This window comes from Garra rufa, chromosome 6 (genome assembly GCF_049309525.1).
Source record: "Garra rufa chromosome 6, GarRuf1.0, whole genome shotgun sequence".
In the NCBI taxonomy this organism is placed as follows: domain Eukaryota; kingdom Metazoa; phylum Chordata; class Actinopteri; order Cypriniformes; family Cyprinidae; genus Garra; species Garra rufa.
This window is the reverse complement of record NC_133366.1, coordinates 33,043,396-33,067,083: the sequence shown is the minus strand read 5'-3', so window position 1 is coordinate 33,067,083 and position 23,688 is coordinate 33,043,396. Positions and strand designations below refer to the sequence as shown.

The 23,688-nt window shown below is 36.7% G+C and overlaps 1 protein-coding gene across 2 annotated transcripts in view; it reads right to left on the bottom strand.

Annotated features, from left to right (window-relative positions):
* trim2a (tripartite motif containing 2a) overlaps window positions 1-23,688 on the bottom strand; it is a 42,846-nt gene that overhangs the window by 1,667 nt on the left and 17,491 nt on the right. For both annotated transcript variants that reach the window (XM_073842450.1, XM_073842449.1), the window contains exons 2-11: window positions 19,037-19,215; window positions 16,318-16,552; window positions 15,987-16,138; window positions 13,530-13,710; window positions 7,970-8,699; window positions 5,205-5,308; window positions 4,901-5,068; window positions 4,531-4,699; window positions 427-497; window positions 119-259 (exon numbers count right to left, since the gene is read on the bottom strand). In XM_073842450.1, the coding sequence (XP_073698551.1) occupies window positions 119-259; window positions 427-497; window positions 4,531-4,699; window positions 4,901-5,068; window positions 5,205-5,308; window positions 7,970-8,699; window positions 13,530-13,710; window positions 15,987-16,138; window positions 16,318-16,552; window positions 19,037-19,170 (2,085 nt within the window). In that variant the 5' untranslated portion in view covers window positions 19,171-19,215. The remainder of the gene's footprint in view (window positions 1-118; window positions 260-426; window positions 498-4,530; window positions 4,700-4,900; window positions 5,069-5,204; window positions 5,309-7,969; window positions 8,700-13,529; window positions 13,711-15,986; window positions 16,139-16,317; window positions 16,553-19,036; window positions 19,216-23,688) is intronic.

Here is a 23,688-nt window from a genome sequence, read left to right as displayed (position 1 = left end):
ATGTGTACTTCGAGTGATCACACTGTTAATCTTATTTAATTAATCTCACAAGTTTGGCAGCCCAATTATTATTATATTTTTTTTTGAGAAATACCAGATTGGACTAAACCTGTATTACCTGTATCCGACTGTTGCCCCAATCAGCCACTATAATATTGCCATTGGCATCTACTGCCACACCTGTCGGTGCATTAAACTGCCCATTTCCTTCGCCATTTGACCCAAACTTCAGAATGAACTCACCCTCTGGACTGAACACCTGCAATTGGATGACATAATCTGCATTAGCACATCAATATTTAGAATGGCGTATGTTTTTGATGAACTTGTTATTCAAAAAGTCACCAAAATTGACCAACATTAGTTTAGACAGGACATGACATTTGAAGAATATGACATGGCGATATACTAGAACAGGTGTTTTACCTTTACAGAATGATTATGAAAATCAGTCACAATGATTTCATTATTTTGATTCACTGCGGCAAAGTGTGGACCTGTAAAACAGAAAGATAAAAGAGTTGAACATTCAACATTTAGTAAACTAAAGCCCTCATCACACTAGCACACCCAATATGGTATTTATGATATGTGGCTTTGCCTTTTGGTTGAAAAATTGACGTTTTAGATAATGCATGAGCTGAAAGACAAAGCAATTTGGAAAGCATGTGGTCGTTAGATTAATGCTGCCTTCGAAAATTTCCTACTTCACATTTCTGAAGTTGTAATTATGATTTTATCTTGTTGAAGTGCTTTGCTGTCAGAAAGAAAAGTAGTCGAGAAGGACATTCTTGTCTGACGGATTATGAATCATTGAGGATATTCTCGCCTATTTCTTGGGAAAATCTTATTAAAGTTAAAATGTACAGAAGATATTTAGTCAATATCCAACATATTTTGAATAAAATGTAGCCCTGTTGTATACTAGTATCTAGATAGTATCTACAGTGCCTTGCAGTGTATTCATACTCCTTCATTTTTGCACATTTTGTTATGTTGCAGCCTTAAACTGGATATTGTTCCCCACATCATTTTACACTCCATACACCATAATGAAAAAGCAAAAAACAGACTTGTGACAACTTTGCCAATTTATTGCAAACACTGAAATAAGTACAGTGCATAAGTATTCATACCCTTAACTTAGTACTTAGTTGAAACGCCTTTACAGCCTCAAGTCCTTTTGGGTATGAAAGCGAATAGCTTTGCACATCTGCATTTGGCAATTGTCTGCCATTCTTCGCCTCACCTCTCAAGCTCTGTCACCTGAATGGGGTTTTAGGTTTTGACATCTGGGGCCTCATTTATAAAACTTTCTTACGCACTGATTTGATCTTAGAGTGTTCGTACGATCAAATCCACGTCAAAGTACAGATTTATAAAATCCGTCTTTGAAGTGGAAAAGTACTTATCTCCACGTCAGCTTCCAGCTTGGCGTACGACCGTTTCCTTGTGGTAATGCCTGGTATTCAGATAGTTCAGCCTCACTATAATTTGATTTCTTGCGCTCCTTTTTACTTGCCATTGTCACAGAGTTTTTGCTTTAGGAATGAGCTCATTTTATATGTTAATTAATTAAGCAGGGGCGTTTCGACGGCGGAACATTCAGCTGCACACAATTCCATGATCATTTGTGATTTATAACCGAATGACTGGCGTACGCATGGATTTCGTGGTACGTTCGTTTTCTCTGAATCGCTCTTACGATCAAATCAGAAAAGTTCTTAGATAAAATCAAGGATGGTTTCTACGCAAGTCTTTATAAATGAGGCCCCAGGGCTTGGCTTTTGCTCTGATATGCATTTTCAGCTGCTATACCTTTTCTGAGAGGTGTCTGCCTTTCCAAATCAAACTCATTTAAATGAATCTGCCACAGTTTGACTCTACTCAAAGTGTAGTAACATCTACAAGCAATATGAATGCTCCTGAACTAAGTTTCAAGTGTCCCAGAATAGGGTATGAATATTTATGCAATGAAATCATTTTAGTTTTTTTTATTTTTAATACATTTGCAAAGTTGTTACAAACCTGTTCTGTACTTGGTCATTATGGCGTATGGAGTGTTGATTGATGTGAGAAAAAAAAAGTAATTTAAAGCAGTTTAACATAAGGCTGCAACAAAACGTGAAAAAAACGAAGGGCAAGGCACTGTATATAGTCAACTTGAGTATCTATATAGTAAACTCGCTATTTATTCTGTGTTTTTGTTTAAATAAATACTATTTCCCCGATGTAAAATACATACAACATGCATCAAATAATTATTTATATACAGTATCTCACAAAAGTCTCACATTTTAGTGACCATTTTAGTATATCTTCTCAAGGGACAATACAATATTTATTACTATATAGTCAATGTGCAGCTTGTGTAGCAGTATATATTTACTGTCCTCTGAAAATAACTCAACATACAGCCGTTTTTGTCAAAATAGCTGGCAACAAAAGTGAGTAAACCCTAAGTGATAACAGCAGTATGTTGTTTAATCATGCAAAGTCATATGTCCTAATTATCATGTTTATGTTTCTGTTTGCTTGACAGGACCATACAAAGTTGTGTATCTTGTATTAGAGCAGTTAGGGAATTAGGTGCTTTAAGTACAATTCTCTCATACTGACCACTGGATGTTCAACATAGCATCTCATGGAAAAGAACTCTCTGAGGATTTGAGAATTAGAATTGTTAGTCTCCATACAGATGGCCAAGGCTATCAGAGGTTCAGTAACACCCTAAAACCGAGTTACACTACAGTGGTCAGGGTCATACAGAGGTTTTCCAAGATGGTTTCCATTCGGAACAGGCCTTGCAAGGGTTGTTTAACAAAGTTGAGCACTGTGCATCAGGTGCAGAACCTGGCTTCAAAAAAACAGATGCATGAGTGCTGCCAGCATTGCTTTAAAGGTTGCAGAAGTAGAAGGTCAGCTTGTCAGTGCTCAGACCATCCGCTGCACACTGCAACAGTGTCGGATTACATAGGCGTCATTCCAGAAGAAAGTCTCATCTAAAGCTGGCTCACAAGTAAGCCCGCAAACAGTTTGATGAAGACAACCTGTCCAAGAGCATGAATTACTGGAACCATGTCCTGTGGTCTGATGAGGCTATAAGATAAACTTGTTTGGCTCAGTTGGTGTCCAGCATGTGTGACGATGCCCTGGTGAGGAGAAAATTGTCTTGCCTACAGTCAAACATGGTGGTGGTAGCATAATGGTCTGGGGCTGCGTGAGTGCTGCTGGTACTGGGAAGCTGCAGTTCATTGAGGGAAACATGGATTCCATTATGTACTGTACTGTACATTGTGAAGCAGAATATGATGCCTTTCGTCCAGAAACAAGGTCAAACGGCAGTTTTCCAACACGATAACTATCCCAAACACACCACCAAGATGACAACTGCCTTGCTGAGGAAGCTGAAGGTGATGGGATGGCCAAGTATGTCTCCAGACCTGAACCCTGTTAAGCATCTGTGGGGCATCCTCAAGCGTAAGGTGGAGAAGCACCATCTGTCTAATGTGCAGCAGCTCTATGAGGAGTGAAAGAGGATCCCAGCAACAACCTGTGCAGCTCTGGTCAATTCCATGCCCAGGATGATTAAGGCAGTGCCAGATAACAATGGTGCTAACACAATATATTGACACTTTGGACAAGTTCACTTACTCAATTTTGTTGCCAGCTATTTTGACAATAATGGCTGTATGTTGAGTAATTTTCAGGAGAAAATAAATCTATACTGCTATACAAGCTGCACATTGACTATATCCAAATTAAATAGTTTAATTTCTATAATATTGTCCCTTGAGAAGATATACTAAAACTGTTGCTGAAATGTGAGGGGTGTACTCGCTTTTGTGACATTGTATGTAAATATACATAACTGTGATGGCAAGAGAAAGCAAAATAAAGATGTTGTGGGAAAAACAAATTAAATGTAAAGGTCTACTGAAGTGCTTTGTAACACGCAGCGGTATTCTGTGTTGACATATCAAGCAGTCCCTCCCCCTTTTTTAAATAGCCAATAGTGTTTTGTCTACATCACACAGTTTGAGCCAGAGCCACTGAGCTCAGTAAAGTGGCATTTGTAAGCGTATGAAAGCCATAATCTTATCCATATTGCTACAAAATATAGCATTCTGTGTAGAATTCAAATAGGTCCGATACTTTTTGTGGTTTGCACGGATTTACACATATGATCCGCTCCGTGCTATCATGTCTCTGAACCCGAAGCAGACTGTTTCACCCCAATGGGAAGCAAATTTACACTGTTTTAGTCGCTTTCTATTGCCTATATAGTGTAGGGAGCGGGACGCTTCGGATTCTTGAGAGCATTTAAAAAACTTGATTTCATGGGGACTTAAACAGTTACTACGTTTCTCTTCTTTGCCACGGTTAGATTTAATAGCCTGTGCAACTCAGAAACCTGGCTATCAAAGTTTCCCAGTCATAAATGGTTCAAGGTTTCTCCAGTTCATGTCTAATTTCTAGTAAATTTTTTGATAGCATGTGAGGGCTGCAATATGTAACCTAGGTAGGTACCTGCAAATTGCTTGTCACTGTTGCCTCGGCTGCCAAACTTGGATACAAGTTTTCCATTTGGCTGGAAAATGAAGACGCAGCAAGATTTATTGTCAACCACAATGATGTGGCCATTTCTATCAACCGCTACACCCTTAGGACCCATGAGCTTCCCTGAGCCAATTTTAGCCTGAAAAAGATACAGAGAACACAAGAAAAAAAAAGTTACCAAAATTCAATCTACTGAAAGAATTTCCTTTATAAATATGTAAATATGTTTATTTATAAAACATGTTAATATGTTTTTGATGTTAAGTAGTTGGTAAAAATAAATTAGTCATTCATTTTAACAGCATAAACTTTCTTTAATAAAACTTGCAAATGCAGATACCTTAAACTTGCCATCACTGGAGAAAGTGCTGACCCATTTGTTATCATAGTCAGCAATGATGATGTCACCGCTAGGGTGCACAGCAACACCGGTGGGCCGTTGAAGCTGTCCTGGTGAACGGCCCCTCACTCCAAAACGACTCTTAAATTGTCCATCATTTAAAAATATCTATAAATAAAACAATTGCCTTTATTACAAATGTTTCATCTAAATTCAACAGGCAATAAGCGACCCACAAAACGGTGGTAAAAAGACACTCTTGTAGTGGATTTATAATGTGATTAGACAGACACAGAATTTTTACCTGAACACACTGATTGTTACTATCCGCTATCAGGACCTTTCCAATAGAAGAAGCAGCAACTCCCTGCAGATTGGTGAATTCACCCTTATTTCTGCCTTTAGTTCCTTTGGGACAAAAAAATATGCGTTTTAATTTTAGATGTATAGACGCACGCATGCAGTAAATATATTTCCATTCTACAAAATTGGTGCAAACTGCTGTCCCACAACCAAAAAACACATTTAAAAAGCATTTACGTATTAAAATACTTATGTTTACTAAGATAAATCTATTATCTATTAAAACCCACAATAATATTTTAAATAACAGTAAGCTTAATATCATAATTTATTGGGTACTTTCAATTTGGAGGTGGCTGTCCTGAACCATAACCCCTAAATTTCAACCTATGAAAATGATAAGTTCTTTTTAAGTTAAAAAAATATAAATATATAAAATCATGAAACTATATGTAAAAAAATGTGTCCCACATTTACATGTTCCATTGGCTATTTCAACTACACCCCTACATTTATGATCAGGAAATATTAATGTGTCTCTCTTTCTTATCTACATGTGTCTCTACATGGTGAGTAGATAGATATCATCATTTTAAGGTAAATTTGTTCAAAAGTCTGAAAATCTGTGTGTAACTTTAAGGAATGTCACTACCAAACACCCTTTTTCTGCAATTAAGCCCACTTCTTTGGGTGTTAATCTTCGTGGCCTAATGGTTAGGGAGACGGACTTGTAACCCAAAGGTTGCAGGTTCGAGTCTCAGGTCCGGCAGGGATTGTAGGTGCACATTGTAGTGTGCACTTGGATGGGTTAAATGCAGAGCACAAATTCCTAGTATGGGTCACCATACTTGGCCTCACTTCACTTCCTTTTTCTCCTTTCCTTTCCTTTTATGTGTACAAGTGTTCAAAACTGTGTTGGCTAACCATGTGATTAGCATCTTTGAGCTGGGCTCAAAAGCATCTAAAATCACAACTGAAACATGTCATCATCCTCGTTGAAAAAAGCAACATATGCTGTTTAGGTAGGTTTTGAAGCATGGATGCTGGTTTGAGCTGGTTTAAGATGGTCTTTAGCTGGTCGTGAACTGGTCCGTAGCTGGTCACAAGATGTTTAAGCTGGTCCTTAGCTGTTCATGAGCTGGTCACAAGATGTTTAAGCTGGTCCTTAGCTGGTGTAAGCTGATCACAAGATGTTTAAGCTGGTCCTTAGCTGGTGTAAGCTGATCACAAGATGTTTAAGCTGGTCCTTAGCTGGTGTAAGCTGATCACAAGATGTTTAAGCTGGTCCTTAGCTGGTGTAAGCTGATCACAAGATGTTTAAGCTGGTCCTTAGCTGTTCATGAGCTGGTCACAAGATGTTTAAGCTGGTCCTTAGCTGGTGTAAGCTGATCACAAGATGTTTAAGCTGGTCCTTAGCTGGTGTAAGCTGATCACAAGATGTTTAAGCTGGTCCTTAGCTGTTCATGAGCTGGTCACAAGATGTTTAAGCTGGTCCTTAGCTGGTGTAAGCTGATCACAAGATGTTTAAGCTGGTCCTTAACTGGTGTAAGCTGATCACAAGATGTTTAAGCTGGTCCTTAGCTGGTGTAAGCTGATCACAAGATGTTTAAGCTGGTCCTTAGCTGTTCATGAGCTGGTCACAAGATGTTTAAGCTGGTCCTTAGCTGGTGTAAGCTGATCACAAGATGTTTAAGCTGGTCCTTAGCTGGTGTAAGCTGATCACAAGATGTTTAAGCTGGTCCTTAGCTGGTGTAAGCTGATCACAAGATGTTTAAGCTGGTCCTTAGCTGGTGTAAGCTGATCACAAGATGTTTAAGCTGGTCCTTAGCTGGTGTAAGCTGATCACAAGATGTTTAAGCTGGTCCTTAGCTGGTGTAAGCTGATCACAAGATGTTTAAGCTGGTCATATGCTGGTCCTGAGCAGGAGCTAGTTGCTTGGGACCAGCATATGACCAGCTAAGGACCAGCTTAAACCAGCTCAAACCAGCATCCATGCCCCAAAACCTACCTAACCAGAATATGCTGCTTTTTTTTAACAGGGATTGTTTCATTAATGACAAAAGGGAACACAAAATCCTTTATTTGGGGGAAATAAACTACATTTTAGTGAAGTTAAGCAATTTTTTTTTGTATTTTAAATTCTGTAATGTGATGTGGTCTCTACCAAAACTTTACTGCCACAACCAAAATGTTTTGTCAAAAATAAAGTATACTGAATTATCAGCTCAGATGTTATGTTAATATCTGGTTCAATGTACATTTAAACTAATGAATCCTTAACTTTGAAATCAGTATGATCAACTTTTTCCCTTTTACAAAGAAAGATTGGATTCAAAATATAACAAATCTCATAAATTACACTTGAAATATTGTTAAAATTGTAATTGTTATTGATTTACCTCTGAAAACGAAAAAACAACTTTTTTTCCCCAAATTTTTCTAACTCTAACAATTTTGCATAATGGCCCAATTATGCATTTATAAAACAAAAGGGACAAAAAGAATATTATTATCCTTCATACTTAATATATTATTGTGATTCCCTTTTTCTTAACAAATTAGTATATATAGTTTAATATCTATACTAATTTATAATTGACAATAAAATATTTTTGCCTGACAAAGACCTTGTTTGGATCAAAACTTTTGGGTCAAAAGTTTTACAGGAGCAGATAAAACAGTAAAACAGTGTGCCTTTTTTTTCTTGATTAGGGCAGGATACAGACATAGAAAATGGTGCTACAAAAAAAGTTGTGTTCATCATACCGATTCGGAACATGAGGTCATCTTCAATTGGGTTTTCTTTCCGTTTGCCCGTGCTGTACATGCTGGCAGGGCGCTTGATGGCACGCTGTTTCACATGGCTACTACTTCCTGGAGATTTGAGACGTTTCTTGCCTCCGTCTGCAGTCAGGGAGATGTCTGTCAATTTGTTGGCACGTATGCTGAATGGGCTGCCCTTAATATGCTGATCATAGAGCTTTAGCGAGAGCGTAAAGCGGCCCTCACAAGGGACCGTGTATACAAACTCATAAGTGCCATTTTTATGATCTGTAACTTCACCTTCCCTGACTACGGTGCCATCAGAGGCAGAAAGATCAGCTATGAGCAGAGCATTTCCTGTCCGGCAGAGTCCACCATCTCTGTCTTTTGTTGTTATTGTCACAGACGTAGGCTGCCCCACGATACAATGCCTCAGGCCTTCACCAGTGGCAACAGTTTCTGCTGCGACAGCATTGGTGGTTATTATAGCACCAAGGTTGTGGATGGATTTGCGAAGACCGTCTGTCTCCACCAGGAAATCTAACTGGCTGTTCTCCTCTGGCCAAAGTGGTAGCTCCTGACTTGCCAGCTCATCAAGACGCTCACTCATTTGCTTCTTGACCAATAGGACCTCAGCTTCCGAGCCATGATTAAGAGCCTGCTCTGTGAAACTGCAGCTGCTGCGAATGCCCTCCTGCCCCTGCAGCAATGACTCCAGCTGGGCTTGCAACACCTGTAATGACACACAAGTGATATATTTATATACATACAGTACATGTACAAACATTTACAGACACTGCTAGACAGATAGATGATACACACATTCATTTTACATACAGCAGAGTCCAAAAGTCTAGATTAAAAAAGATTTGGATTTAGAATACATAAACAGGGTTTCTGCAGATATGAACAAGTGAAATTTAAGACTTTTTAAGACCTTTTTAATACCACCTTATATGAAATTTAAGACCGAACCTGTAATGGAAATAGATATTACATTACATGCATATATGTAATATTTAATGTGTTTAATGTAAAAAGTAAACACAATTTCATGGCTGTCATAAATTACATTTATTACTACGATATACAGTGAACTTTTCATATCAGCAGATACTATTCCACACAAAATATCCCCATAAAAGTACCACTAGAAATATCTGATGTAAAAAAAAAATTCTGAAGCAATATTTTCATCAGTGCTCTATTAGCTTTTACATCTTAAATCTGCATATTTGATTTACCTTTATAAAGGCCTTTTTTTTTTTACTTTTGAAATGTATGCATTACCTTTGAAATTTATTTTATGAATTTATCAATAAATTCTAAATGGCTGTTAGCAGTGAGATTACACAATTTACACTGCAAAATTAAAAGTGAGATTAATGTTTTAAATACATTTATTGATTTATAAATATATAAATTAGAAATGTTGGGTGTGGAGGCATACAACACACTAAACTACCAGCAGGTGGCGGTAAGTCACTTCATGAGCGAGTTATTTCAACTGATTCGAGCAAAACGCTGAATCATAGCAAAACGTTGCTAGGAGAATGCTTCTGCTGCGATCCTTGTTTGGAACTATTTTCGTTGGTGAAACAGAACAAAACAGTGAAAATATTGTGTCTAATATGTAAGTAACTATTTGACTAACTACTTGTTTATTGAGCTAACATTAAATGTAACATTTGTAATTGTGAGAATATTCAGCAAAAAGCTCACTTGGTATATTACTGAACTATATCATGTTATAAATAAACTATACATTTAAAATTTTTTACCTCAGTGTGTTTCTTTAGAATGCTGTTACATTCATTTGTTTTAAAGTATGTCACAAATAGACCAGAAATACACTATCCATTATCAATTTCTGTTTACATTGACTGTATTAAAATATGAATCTTTCTTGCCTTTCGATGCTTCGCTAGTTGTTTTGTCACTTCAGTTTTAATCAGGCGGTTTGTTCGGTCGGGCAAGTAAAAAAAAACATTTTAAAAGTATCTCCAAGGCTGGCGGTCAGCTAGCTTGACCTATATTTATTATTATTATCAGAGGTGGGTAGTAACGAATTACATTTACGTCGTTACATTTACTTGAGTAAATTTTTGGGGTAACTTGTACTTTTAGAGTATATTTAAAGATAGGGACTTTTACTCTTACTCAAGTACATTTATAGTGAAAAAAATGTACTTTTACTTCGCTACATTTGATGGCGTTCCTCCGTTACTGTCCTCAGAAACGTGTCGTTGGAATTTTCATTTCATGTCTGATAAAACTGCGTAATGCTGCTGTGTATACAGCTGTTACAATGGAATCCGTAGTATTTCAGCGCTCCTAAAGCGCCCCCTCGTGACAGATAATGAATTTTTCATTTCCAATACATTTTTTTCAGCTGTTTACGGTCAAATGATTGCAATTATCGACCCATGTTTTTATGCAGCAAACACAGAGTTGTAAATGTAAAAAGTTAAGGTGCCTTCTAAAAATCTAAACAAGTACAGTAATATTTATGTTTTAAATAAATATAATAAATTATAAACTCAATTTATCCCTTTTAATGTTATAAAGGATGAAATGCCACAGTGTAACATATTTTGTTTTTGTGTGAAACTGTATCTGAATTTAAATCATGCCATTTTATGGCTTAATATTCTACTTTACATTGTCCAAACCCATTACTGTTTATTTTACTTTTGCAGATCTTAAAAAGGGTTATGAACTGATTTAAATTAATATTTAAAAATTCTTGTTACTTTTACTCTTACTTGAGTAAATATTTACATAAGTACTTGTACTTTTACTTTTACTTGAGTACAGATTTTGGGTACTCTACCCACCTCTGATTATTATTGAGAACATTATATACAGAAAAAGGTAGTTTGACCTGTATTCTGCTACTGCGATTCTGTCTGAAGACGCAGTTACTTCCGCAGGGGGAGAAAAAAAATCTACAGTTGTTAGCAACTGACCTTAGCCAAGCCCTATATTCAGTTTTTTCAAGCTAAGTATCGCTAAACTTGCAAAGCTAAAAAGTTAAATCCATTTTACTTCTGTGGTACAATCCGAGAGAGACTCGCGCCAATAACAGAAAGCTGATTGGCTATTGCATGTCGGTCTCATTTGTAGTTTAAATACAGCAAATTATATTTGGAATAGTGAAATAAAGAACTACAACACCACGGAAACAACAAAAAGAGAATTTAAATGAGCTTTAGAGGTAGCGTTACATGGACATCGGAAAAATAAGACCTATGTAAAATTATTTAAGACCTAGAACAGCAAATTTAAGACTTTTTAAGGCCTAAAATTTTGATTTTTAAATTTTAGACTTTTTAAGACTTTTTAAGACCCCGCGGAAACCCTGATAAAGGATAAACATAAACTAAATGTTTAAGATTCTGCATTTTTCTGGATCACTAATCAAATGCGACAAATCTGTGATCATATTAACTGCTGGAACATTTTCAAGTTATGCTAGACAACATGTCATTCAGGTTTTCTGCAAAACACCTTGATACAGTTGAGGTCAAAAGTTTACAGTTTTCAGAATCTGCAAAATGTTAATTATTTTACCAAAAATAAGAGGGGTTATACAAAATGCATGGTATTGTTTATTTAGTATTGACCTGAATAAGATATTTCACATAAAATATGTTTACATATAGTCCACAAGAGAAAATAATTGTTGAATTTATAAAAATGATCTTTTACAGGTACATCCCCTTGATTCTTAATACTGTGTTCTTACCTGGATGACCTACAGCTGTGTTTTTTTTCTTTGGTTTTCCAGCATTTTGTGTATTTACACCCTTTCCAACAATGGCTGTATGATGACGAGATCTTTTTACACTGAAGTCAACTGAGGAGCTCATATGCAACTATTACAGAAGGTTCAAACGCTCACTGATGCCCTAGAAGGAAAAACCATGCATTAAGAGCTGGGGGGGGGGGGGAAACTTATTGAATTTGAACCTATTGAATCAGGCTAAATTGAACTTATTTTGTCTTGTGGGAAACATGTAACAACCTTCTTTAGCCTCTGAAGGGCAGTACTAAATGAAAAAATATAATATTTAGGCAAAATAAGAAAAATGTAGCCTACACATCTGTTCAAAAGTTTTCACCCCCAGCTCTTAATGCATGGTTTTTCCTTCTGGAGCATTAATGAGCATTTGAACCTTCTGTAATAGTTGCATATAAGTCTCTCAGTTGTCCTCAGAGTTGAAAAGATGGATCTCAAAATCATACAGTCATTGTTGGAAAGGGTTCAAATACACAAAAATTCTGGAAAACCAAAGAATTTGTGGGACCTAAAGGATTTATCTGAAGAACAGCAAAGAACAAGGAACTCATGACTAAAAAAACAGCTGTGGTTCATTCAGGTAAGAACACAGTATCAGGAATCAAGGGAATGTAAACTTTTGAATGGATTCATTTTTATAAATTCAACTATTATTTTCTCTTGTGGACTATATGTAAACATCTTTTATTTAAAATATCTTATTCAGGTCAGCACTAAATAAACAATAACATGCATTTTGTATGATCCCTCTTATTTTGGTAAAATAATTACCATTTAGCAGATTCTGAAAGGGAACTTTTGACCTCAATTGTATACTTGATATCCTGTGAATTATGCAAAAGGGGGGCATAACTACTGCAAAAACTCTATAATTGGTAAAAACTGTACTTTATTTTACATAAGCAAATACTATGTAATAATTACTATGTAGTAATTACATAGTGATTACTATGTAGTAATAATTTATAGCGCATATATCTACCAAAATATAATACTAATTAGCCAATGCTATCAGAGAAAGAAATGGGTCACATCCAATACATCAGAAATCACAAAATAACAGTGGCAGTGCTTTGATAAGTCCACAGACAAACAACACAGCTTACATCTGGAATATGTTCAATCATTAAACTGAATTCAGAATCCTCCCTTACCTCAACTTGTTTATCACAGTCCTCTTCCATTACAAAGCCTCAAAATATGCGTGCCTGTTAGAGACTAGATGTGCTGTTAGCGACTAGCTGTGCTGCCTTTGTTTACTTTGCGTTTAAGGGCTCAGGTGATTTTGTAGTTGATCTGGTTCTCCCAGATGAATCATTCCCATGTGACGCACTGCCAGCTGCCTGCCAGGGCTGATATCAGACCCTCACAGAAGTATGTGCTACAGTTATTAATTTGTTTAATCATTTACCACAGCAAGACAGTGCGAATGATATGGGAGGAACAAAGATGGATGGGTGTACAATAACAGTGCAGGAAATAAACAAAGAATAAATCTGGTCTAAGTCTGGTCTACTTTCCAACAGTCAACATTAGCCTACTTAGACAAGAAGAGGCAGGCATATTATACAGCCAATCATAATTCACTAGATTTTATTCAACGTTTAGGAGTAGGTAAAACTGAAAACTGAAAGGCTATTTTGACAAAATGTTGAATGCACAACAAAATGCCGAATATCTTTTCAAATATTTGAGGGAACAGCCTGGTTTCTAACAATAACAACATTACAAAAGTTATAGCCTCTAGATAAGTGTACTAGCCTTCTGTTTGAGTCCGTAGTTGACCTCCAGCTCCATCAGCAGAACACTTTTGCGAACATTGAGAGTCTTCTGAAGTTCCTCAAAAGTAGCATGAATCACTTCTTCTATTGAACTCTTCTGATTGCTCAGTTGCTGTAGAATATCAGACAAAACCTCCAGCGCAGAGTCAATTTCTGGCAGTCTAAGAAAAAAAAAAGAGCAAGTTACATATTTGATCTCGTTTTGTTACTTTCATTTCATTATTATACACTACCAGTCAAAAACGTGAACAAATCTACTCTATTCTTTGTCATGTATATTACTACTGTTTACCATATATTAGAATTATAGTAAAGACATCAAAACTATAAAACAGGGGTGTGCAATTCTACTCCTGGAATCGTTATTTTTGTTTTCTTTGCGCACAAAAAGTATTTTATTTAGGCTGAATTACTGATGTCACATGGAATATTTTAACAACGTCCTTACTACGTTTTTTGTGCCTTGACCGTGGTAGGACCCTTGCTGTCTATGGAGGGTCAGAAAGCTCTTGGATTTCATCAAAAATATCTTAATTTGTGTTTTGAAGATGAACGAAGGTCTTATGGGTTTGGAACAACATGAGGGTGAGTAATTAATGACAGAATTTTTCATTTGTGGGTGAGCTATCCTTTAAAATGCTGGTTCTGGTTTTAATAATAAAATAAAAATAATCTCAGATAGCAAGCAACCATAGAAACAAAGTAAGAGTAAGTCAGTGTTGATGAGTAGGGGTGGTCTGGGGTAACCATAACACAGTTTGACAAAATCAATGACAAAAAGATCTGTCTTTAAAAATAATAGTGGGACAAAAAGGACAAAAGCACTACAAACTTTAAATGTCACCTGCACTTCAAGAAATCTGGTTAATGTTGTCGGAACTTTAAACAGTAATTTAATAAATATTCTGTTTACGCTTTATTCTGTTGGTCCCCTTGCACCTACATGTCAGCTAACTCTTATTAGTATGAGTATTTACTGAGTATTAGCAGATGCTAGGTTAGGGTTAGTATAATCATTTTAAATATACTTGCAAAGTTACTTATAGTCAGTAGAATGTCTGAGGGAACATCAAAATAAAGTGTTGAGAGTCTACCATTACTCTTTGACATGTATTACTAAAGCAAGTGTGTAGGAAAATAGTGGTGTGGTTCATTCAAACACTTTAATATTTTTTTAAAGGGATAGTTTAGCCAAAAATGAAAATTCTGTCATTAATTACTTCTTCGGAACACAAATTAAGATATTTTTGATCAAATCTGAGTTTTCTGACCCTGCATAGACAGCAATGCAACTGTGGCTTAACCGTAATGTAATGAAGCTATGACAATACTTTTGTCACCCCGCCCCCCCTTTATTTAACAGCTTCTTCTCTTCCGTGTCAGTCTCTGCTGCCCTTCACGGGAGTACCGTGACACATCAGTGTAATGCTGCTGATGCAGGAGTCTGAGTTCTGACCTAAAACGTCCATCTCTCTTAGTTCATCGTCTGTGTTCAGGTTTAAATTAGTACGTTTGGGGCTGGATTTCTGTCAAAATCTTCAGACATGTTTACAAAGACTGTTTTATGTACAGCATACGTCTTCTTCTGCTTGAAATGGTTGAATAAAGTCGTTATTTTTGTTTCTTTGTTCTTTGCGCACAAACGGATGAACCACTGATGTCACATGGACTATTTTAACAATGTTCTTACTACCTTTCTGGGCTGCTTGAATGTTTCAGTTGCATTGCTTTCTATGAAGGTTTAGAAAGCTCTTGGATTTCATCAAAAATATCTTAATTTGTGTTCTGAAGAAGGATGTACGGGTTTGGAACGACACAAGGGTGAGTATTTATGACAGAACTTTCATCGATCCCTTTAAGTGAATGTAATGAAATAATTATAATTAAATAAAGTATATGCAACACTGTGTCAAACTGTACCAGAGAAGTCATATGAATATGTTAGGTGATTCAGTAAACAAGACTTCTCTAGAATGCACCTGCTTTCTCTTTAATAAGGAAGCATCGGTTACTAAGAAGTGCACATGCAAAACCATAATGGTTTCTTAATCAATGGGAATTTTAAACTACAATAAGTTTTTTTAGCTGCTTTAGTCAAAGACCCACCCCTAAATGAAGCACCCAGTGGATTAGAATAAAACAGGTAAAGTAGTTGAAAATGTCCATTAAGCTGTTGTTTCAACATACTTCAAAATTGAAATGTCAACCTCAATCAAGATGATGGTTTGGATGAAAACTCAACACTGTATCAATGTCACCTTGCTATCTGGGTTATAATGGTGCAATGACTAATTCACAGGAGTAAATTCAAGGGGTTTCAGTGTATTTATTTCCTTTACTTCATTCTGCATAATCAACCCTATTTTTAACAAGACATTTAAACACAAAACAACAAATTAAAATTCTGTAGCAATGTGTTCATTAGCGTGTTACATGCCTGTTTTTGACAGCGTCCAGCTGCTCCTGTAGTGAGGCTTTGTGCTGTTCTAGAACATCCTTGAGCGGAACGGTGGCATGTTCTGCATGTTCGCCGCTAGTACACTCCTCACACATGGCTGTCTCGCATGGTGGACAGTAGAACTCCATTACCTGATGACAAGAAAGAGAGAACTGAATATCATACTGAATATTATGTTCTCCCTTTGCAAAAACTGAACAGAATGCAACTTGCCTTGAGGAAAATATTTCAAACATACAGTACAATAAGGGGGCTGTACACTAGAGATTTTTGAAAGTTTTTTCAAGCTGTGCTGCCATGTAATTCTTACATTTCCTCCATGATTGGGACAAGAGAGTGGTTGTCCAGTGGCCACTCCGTTGATAGCGTCCGTGCAGTCCTCACTGAGGTTAGTGTCTGGGCTCCTCTTTAGCACCTCCATCAGGTTGGTGATGAAGAAATTACTTTGAAGTGCCGCCACACCCTTCTCCGGCAGGATGGAGGTCTGGCGGCACACGGGGCAAGACAGAGTCAGACTGTGGGCGGGAATGTAGTTCTGCAGACACCTGGAGAAACAGGAACAGGTTGTTGAAAAAACAACTTCTGTGGAAGTAACTGGCTATTATAACAAATACATATTTGTGTTTTTGAGATGAATCAAACATTGGGCTGTCAAAAAAACCAACACTGTGACCAACTTTTCTTCTCTATAGAGTGTTTTCACGACGCGTCATTAATCGGCGGCACTGAACGTGAATGCCACTAAACTGAATGAAACACATATTTTGCTGAATATTGCTGCTTAAAATGTTTAGTTATTGTCGGGTTTTAGGCTGTACTAATCAGTCAGACTAAGAAAAACATTTGGAGTACTACAGACTGCAAAAAGTTATAACAAATCAGAGAGAAGATTGTGAAAAACTGTCTGAGGAACACAAGACATTTGTTGTTGGCCAAACTGAACCATAATTTCCAGGGCAAGAATCTTCATATCTCTTTTTATCATTTCCAGTCAGGTAGGTGAAATATTAGGCAAATATCTTAATTAATACTTCAATAATATTGAAATAATATCTTAATTAGCATCTTTACCACCTATTAACTTTTAGTTTGTCAAAATATTGTGCCTTTTCCTGCTTACTAAGTCATTCTCTATATGATTTAGCAGCTTGTACATGATTTAGACAGCATAAATTAGCAGAACTATGTATTCAGTAGTACATTACAATCTTGCAATCCATGCTGTTGTTTACGTCCGAGTATCACCAATATGGTCGCACATCCGGGTAACCAAAGTGCAAACCCTATATTGTGACATATCTGAGCAAACTGGTTTCTCAAGCAGGAAAAAAAATACAGGGCTGGAATTCATCTTGTCCATCGGGAATTGATTGGACTATACAAGTTTTAGTTTGATGTTGAAAACTAAACGGATGATTGTCACATTGGGCAAAATATGTATGTATCTTATGGTTATATAAACAGCCAAACAGGGAAATTAATATAAACACAAAGTCTGATTTATTGTCATTACTAAATGAAGGTTAATGTGGTTTATGTGTATTACACTTATACTGTAAGAAGACAAATTGGTAACACTTTACAATAAGGTGTCATTTGTTAACATTAGTTAAAGGTTGTATCAGCGATTTCAAGCCTAAAACATAAAGTGTCAAATTCAGCTGACCTTTCTTCACGATCCGCTCGAGGCTGCCTGCCCCATAAATCGACTGTAAAAAAAACACGTCTCTCTGGTCAGCCTAGGGTCCGAGAAATGGCAAAAAAACAATCGGTGCTATCAACTATGCCACAGAAAAACTAACAGTGTTCCAACCAATCACCGTCAGGGGTTTAGTGTTGTGGACTTTCGCTCCGCCTCCCTCACATCCCTGCACCAGTAGGAAAGTCCACAACACCAGACCCCTGACAGTGATTGGTTGGAACACTGTTTGTTTTTCTGTGGAAAGGTTGGTAGCACCGATTGTTTTTTTGGCATATCTCGGACCCTAGGCTGACCAGAGAGACGCTTTTTTTTTTACAGTCGATTTATGGGGCAGGCAGCGAGCGGATCGTGAAGAAAGGTAAGCTGAATTTGACACTTTATGTTTCAGGCTTGAAATCGCTGATACAACCTTTAATGTATTAACTAACATGAACAATGAACAATACATTTATTGCACTATTTATTAATCTTTGTTAATGTTAGTTAAAAATACAGTCGTTCATTGTTTGTTCATGTTAGTTCACAGTGCATTAACTAATGTTAACAAACACAACTTGTGATTTTAATAATACATTAATTAATGCTAAAGAAGTTTTGTTCATTCTTAGCTCATGTTAACTAATGTAGTTAAGTAATGAACCTTATTGTAAAGTGTTACCGACAAATTTAACCTAATAATAATAATAATAAATCTAACAATTATGCATAGCTTGCACAGCAAAATTAATAGGTTTTTATTAACTTTTAAAACAGAAAATGCTTACAGTAGTATCTTTTTTTGTTGTGCATGTGTTTGTTTTACTACGTCCTTACATTATTTCCAGTTTTGTCGTTTTCCTTCTTGTTTGTTGGGCTTCTCTGGAGTCTGACTGCCATCAAGTGTCACCAATAATGACTACTAATCACTCCCCTGTTATTACTGGCCATTACTTTGTTTGTAATGGGATTGCGCAAGTTTTGAATGATTTTGAAGAATGTTTCAGCTGTTTTGTATAAACACTGAAAGTCAGTGAAGTCCACAATAACACTGGATTCCATTAGGACTAAAGTATGAACATTTTTTGTGATCTTCTGAAGGTGTATATATGAAACTTATATAGATTTGGAATTACATGAAGGTGAATAACTGATGGCAGAATTTTCAATTTGGTAAACTATCCCTTTAAGTTGTGCTCTGTATATTACAAAACTATCTAATTAGTAAAATTATTTTTACAGATTTAAAGAATTGGATGTAATAATGTAATTTACACTCCGCTTTGCTAACAAAACAAGTATTTAGTAATAAATAAACTGGGCAACATAATGCAGTATAAAAAATACATACCTTTCACAGAAGGTGTGAAGGCAGGGAAGGACCTTGGGATTGTTGTAGCGATCCAGGCAGATGCTGCAAATCAGGAACTGTTTGTCGATCTGACGCACCACAGGACTTGGGAGGGTAGAAGCTTCAGTGGCCATCCTAACACTCTGTCAAAGACCTCCCACACTCCTTCAGCCCGGACCCTATGAAGAGTGCACACAAATAAAAAAAAAAAAATATAAATTAAAGTTAAAAGGTATTTTTTGGGAAGGCCCACAAGATGTAGCTGTTCCTTTTCTGTGAAAATATACTGCATTTATTCATACAAACAAGGTGCTAGGGGGCAGCAGAGAATATCATGTAACAGCACTGGAATCCCAGTTCTCATGGAATCTTGAGTTTTTAACCATTACAAGACAGATTAATAATTAAAGGATGCCGTATTGACTTATGTCTGTGTGAACGTGAGCAAATGAATAATCTAAAAAGTAAAAGATGACTCATGATGCTGATAAACAGTGACCTGATCTGAATGCAATGTCAAATGTCACATGTTCTAGTATTGCAGTACTACATATAGGCTCCTTGTGATCAGTTGTGTTTTGCTAATGTATTTGTCTTTTTGGATTAAATATATCATATATGTTCCAAATATAATGAGACATATTGATTCACACAAGATTAGAAATATTAATACAGCCTCATTGTATTTATATTCATGCTGTTGTAAACTATTTGTAATTCAATCTTTTAGTGATTAGTATTTTAAATATTAACTTTAAGTGAAACTTATGACAAGGGTAATCTAAATGAAAATAAAAATAGAGGAAATTAGCATGTACAACATTTTGGTAATGTTAAATGCTTTTTGATGCAAAAGATGATTGATGATTTGATGATAAAGACCCTTTAAAAAAATGCTTGGTTACTTTATTGCCTTGTTGCCAGTGTAACAACCTACTATCACCAGTTTTGTAAATATCCATTTTTATTTGAGATTTATCAGAGTTAAGAGCACTATACTCTCAAGATGTTTTCAGAACCGATATAGCCGTAGCACTAAATATTTCATTAGGCCTTTAAAAGCTGTCTCTTTTAATGCACACAATGCAGAAAGCCAAGCAGTAGAACAGTCCAGATGTCCTCAGTGCTGAGCAGAGCAGAATTATGCTTCAGCGAGTCGATCCAATGACCACAAAGTGCTCAGTGAAAGTCAAACTCTAAACACAGGCTTCTGGACAATATCTGTGTAACAGACTGGAAAAGAAGCTCTGATGTGGCATATGAAAGCTCATAAAGAGAAAATTGATGGGCTTGTTTGCATCACATGCCATATAAGGTAATCATTTTAGAGTAAAACAAATCTCTGACATATTGGGAAAGCTATTCAAGTGTGGCAAAGCAACATACTCTCATTTTGGATAGAGGGTAACCACTGGAAAAAAACACACAAAAAAAACACTTTCACATTATAATTCAGTCACATTTAAGAGACAGTTCATCCAAAAAAATGAAAACTCTGTCATCATTTATTCACACTCAAGTTGTTCTAAATCTGTTTAAGTTTTTTCTTCTTTTGAACACAAAAGAAGATATTTGAGGGGAAATGGAAGTCAATGGCTACCAGCAACCATTTGGTTCTTCAAAAACATATAGAACTTTACACAGGGGAATCTGTAGTAGGTGCATAGAATTGAATAAAACAAAAAGTGTAACCAACATCCTATAAAATATTCTTTTGTGTTCAACCGAAAAAATTCTGAACAGAAATTCATACAGGTTTTAAACAACATGAGGGTGAGTAAATGATTCATTTTTTTACTTGAATTATCCTTTTTAAACTTAACCTTATCATGAACACAAATACAGTGCAAAAACAAGTTCTAAAATTTGATCCTTAACACCAAACCGACAGCTTGTATCATCCAGTCCATTCTCAGCGGTGAGGAAAATTGAGACTTCATGCTATAAGATTAAAATGCTTCAGGTTACCACAATACCAGCATGGTTCCACTCAAACCTATTTGTTCTGTAATTGCTTTCATTTCCTGTGAGGAGTAGATCAGTCCTCTTTCTTTTCTTTAAATGTTTTTTCCTTTTTCTTTGCTCTGCCTCAAGCACCGTTCTTTGAGCTTGATAATCTTGATCATAAACTCTTCTTCTTATCAGTACCACTGTTTAGGTGCTTTAAGTACAATTCTCTCATACTGACCACTGGATGTTCAACATGGCACCTCACAGCAAAGAACTCTCTGAGGATTTGAGAATTAGAATTGTTGTTCTCCACAAACATGGCCAAGGCAATTAGAGGTTCAGTAACACCCTGAAACAGAGTTACACTACACTGGTTAGGATCATACAGAGTTCTGTGCGTCAGGTGCAGAACCTGGCTTCAAAAAACAGATGCATGAGTGCTGCCAGCATTGCTTTAAAGGTTGTAGAAATAGAAGGTCAGCTTGTCAGTGCTCAGGCCATACGCCGCACACTGCAACAAGTCGGTCTGCATAGGCGTCGTCCCAGAAGAAAGCCTCATCTGAAGCTGGCTCACAAGAAAGCCCACAAACAGTTTGCTGAAGACAACCTGTCCAAGAGCATGAGACTGGTGAGACTATAAGATAAACTTGTTTGGCTCAGATGGTGTCCAGCATGTTTGGTGATGCCTTGGTGAGGAGTACCAAGAAAATTGTGTCTTGCCTACAGTCAAGCATGGTGGTGGAAGCATCATGGTCTGGGGCTGATTGAGTGCTGCTGGTACTGCGGAGCTGCAGTTCATCGAGGGAAACATGGATTCCATTAAGTACTGTACATTCTGAAGCAGAACATGATGCCTTCCCTTCAGAAACTAGGCCGAATGGCAGTTTTCCAACATGAAAACAATCCCAAACACACCACCAAGATGAAAACTAGCTTACTGAGGAAGCTGAAGGTGATGGAGTGGCCAAGTATGTCTCCAGATCTGAACACTATTAAGCACCTTTGGGGCATCCTCAAGCGTAAGGTGGAGAAGCACCATGTGTCTAACATCCAGCAGCTGTGTGAGGAATGGAAGAGGATCCCAGCAACAACCTGTGCAGCTCTAGTCAATTCCATGCCCAGGATCATTAAGGCAGTACCAGATAACAATATATGAACACTTTGGACAAGTTCACTTAGGGTGTGCTCACTTTTGTTGCCAGCTATTTGGACAATAATGGCTGTATATTGAGTAATTTTCAGGGGACAATAAATCTATACTGCTATACAAGCTGCACATTGACTACTTTAAAATATATCCAAGTTTCATTTCTATAGTATTGTCCCTTGAGAAGATATACTAATTTGGTTGCTGAAAATTGAGAGGGGTGTGTACTCACTTTTGTGACATACTGCATACTGTGAGATAAAAAAAAAAAAAATTCTCCTCAGTTGAGCTGCAAAGAGCATGTTTTGTACTGTAAATTTCTGACATGAGACAAATGAATGCATTTTAACACATGAACACACATGCACTCAAATTTAGACATCAACAACGCCTATTTAGTATTTATAAACCTGACACACCCAGTTGCGATGAGGAAATAGAGAGGAAGTAGGATAACATTGATAACATCAGAAGAATTAATAATAAGAGTAAATTGTAAGAGCATCTGTCAAACACCTGAAAATCAGCTGAAAAAAAGGCTAGGGAGACAGCAGCTTTAGAGATGTAACAAGCAATTTATGAGAAAACATCCACAAACTGTCATCTGCGATTTGATTCACAGGAAGTGCAGATTAGCTTTCAATGTAGGGCATGTCACAAATACTGTAGATCAGTAAGATGGAAAGAAACAGGACACAGTCACAGTGCTGAAGTGGATCCCTCAAGGGCATCCACCCCCTCATTCTGCTGGAAAAGAGCTTCAACGACACCATATCACCATAGCAACACTGAGAGACGGAAGGAGGCTGTGAACATCTGAACCAGAGCATAAGGGGGCGTTCATACAGGACAAGTTCTTCAATTAAAATCAGCTAGACGGAAGAAACGGAAGTTAATTATTTCCCATACACTGCTGCTAATATGACAATATGATAGAACATTCTAATATGCTTGTATATGTACAGTTTAAGTCAAAAGTTTACATACACCTTGCAGAATCTGCAAAATTATATTTTAAAAAATATCTCAGCATTTTTGTGTATTTGAATCCTTTCCAACAATGACTCTATGATTTTGAGATACATCTATTCACAATAAGGACAACTTAGGGACTCATGTGCATTGCAACTATTACACAAGTTTAAAACGCTCACTGATGCTTCAGAAGGAAACATGATGCATTAAAAGCCATCAGGGTAAATTTAAGTTATTTTGTCCTCTGGGAAACATGTAAGTATCTTCTGTAGCTTCTGAAGAGCATTACTAAATGAAAAAATATTATATTTAGGCAAAATAAGCAAAATGTACATATCTTCATTCTGTTCAAAAGTTTACACCCCTTGCTCTTAATGCATCGTGTTTCCTTCTGGAGCATCAGTGAGCGTTTGAACCTTCTGTAATAGTTGCCTATAAGTCCCTCAGTTGTCCTCAGTGTGAAAAGATGGATCTCAAAATCATTTAGTCATTGTCGGAAAGGATTCAAATACACAAAAATGCTGAAAAACCAAAGAATTTGTGGGACCTAAAGAATTTTTCTGAAGAACAGCAGGCAGTT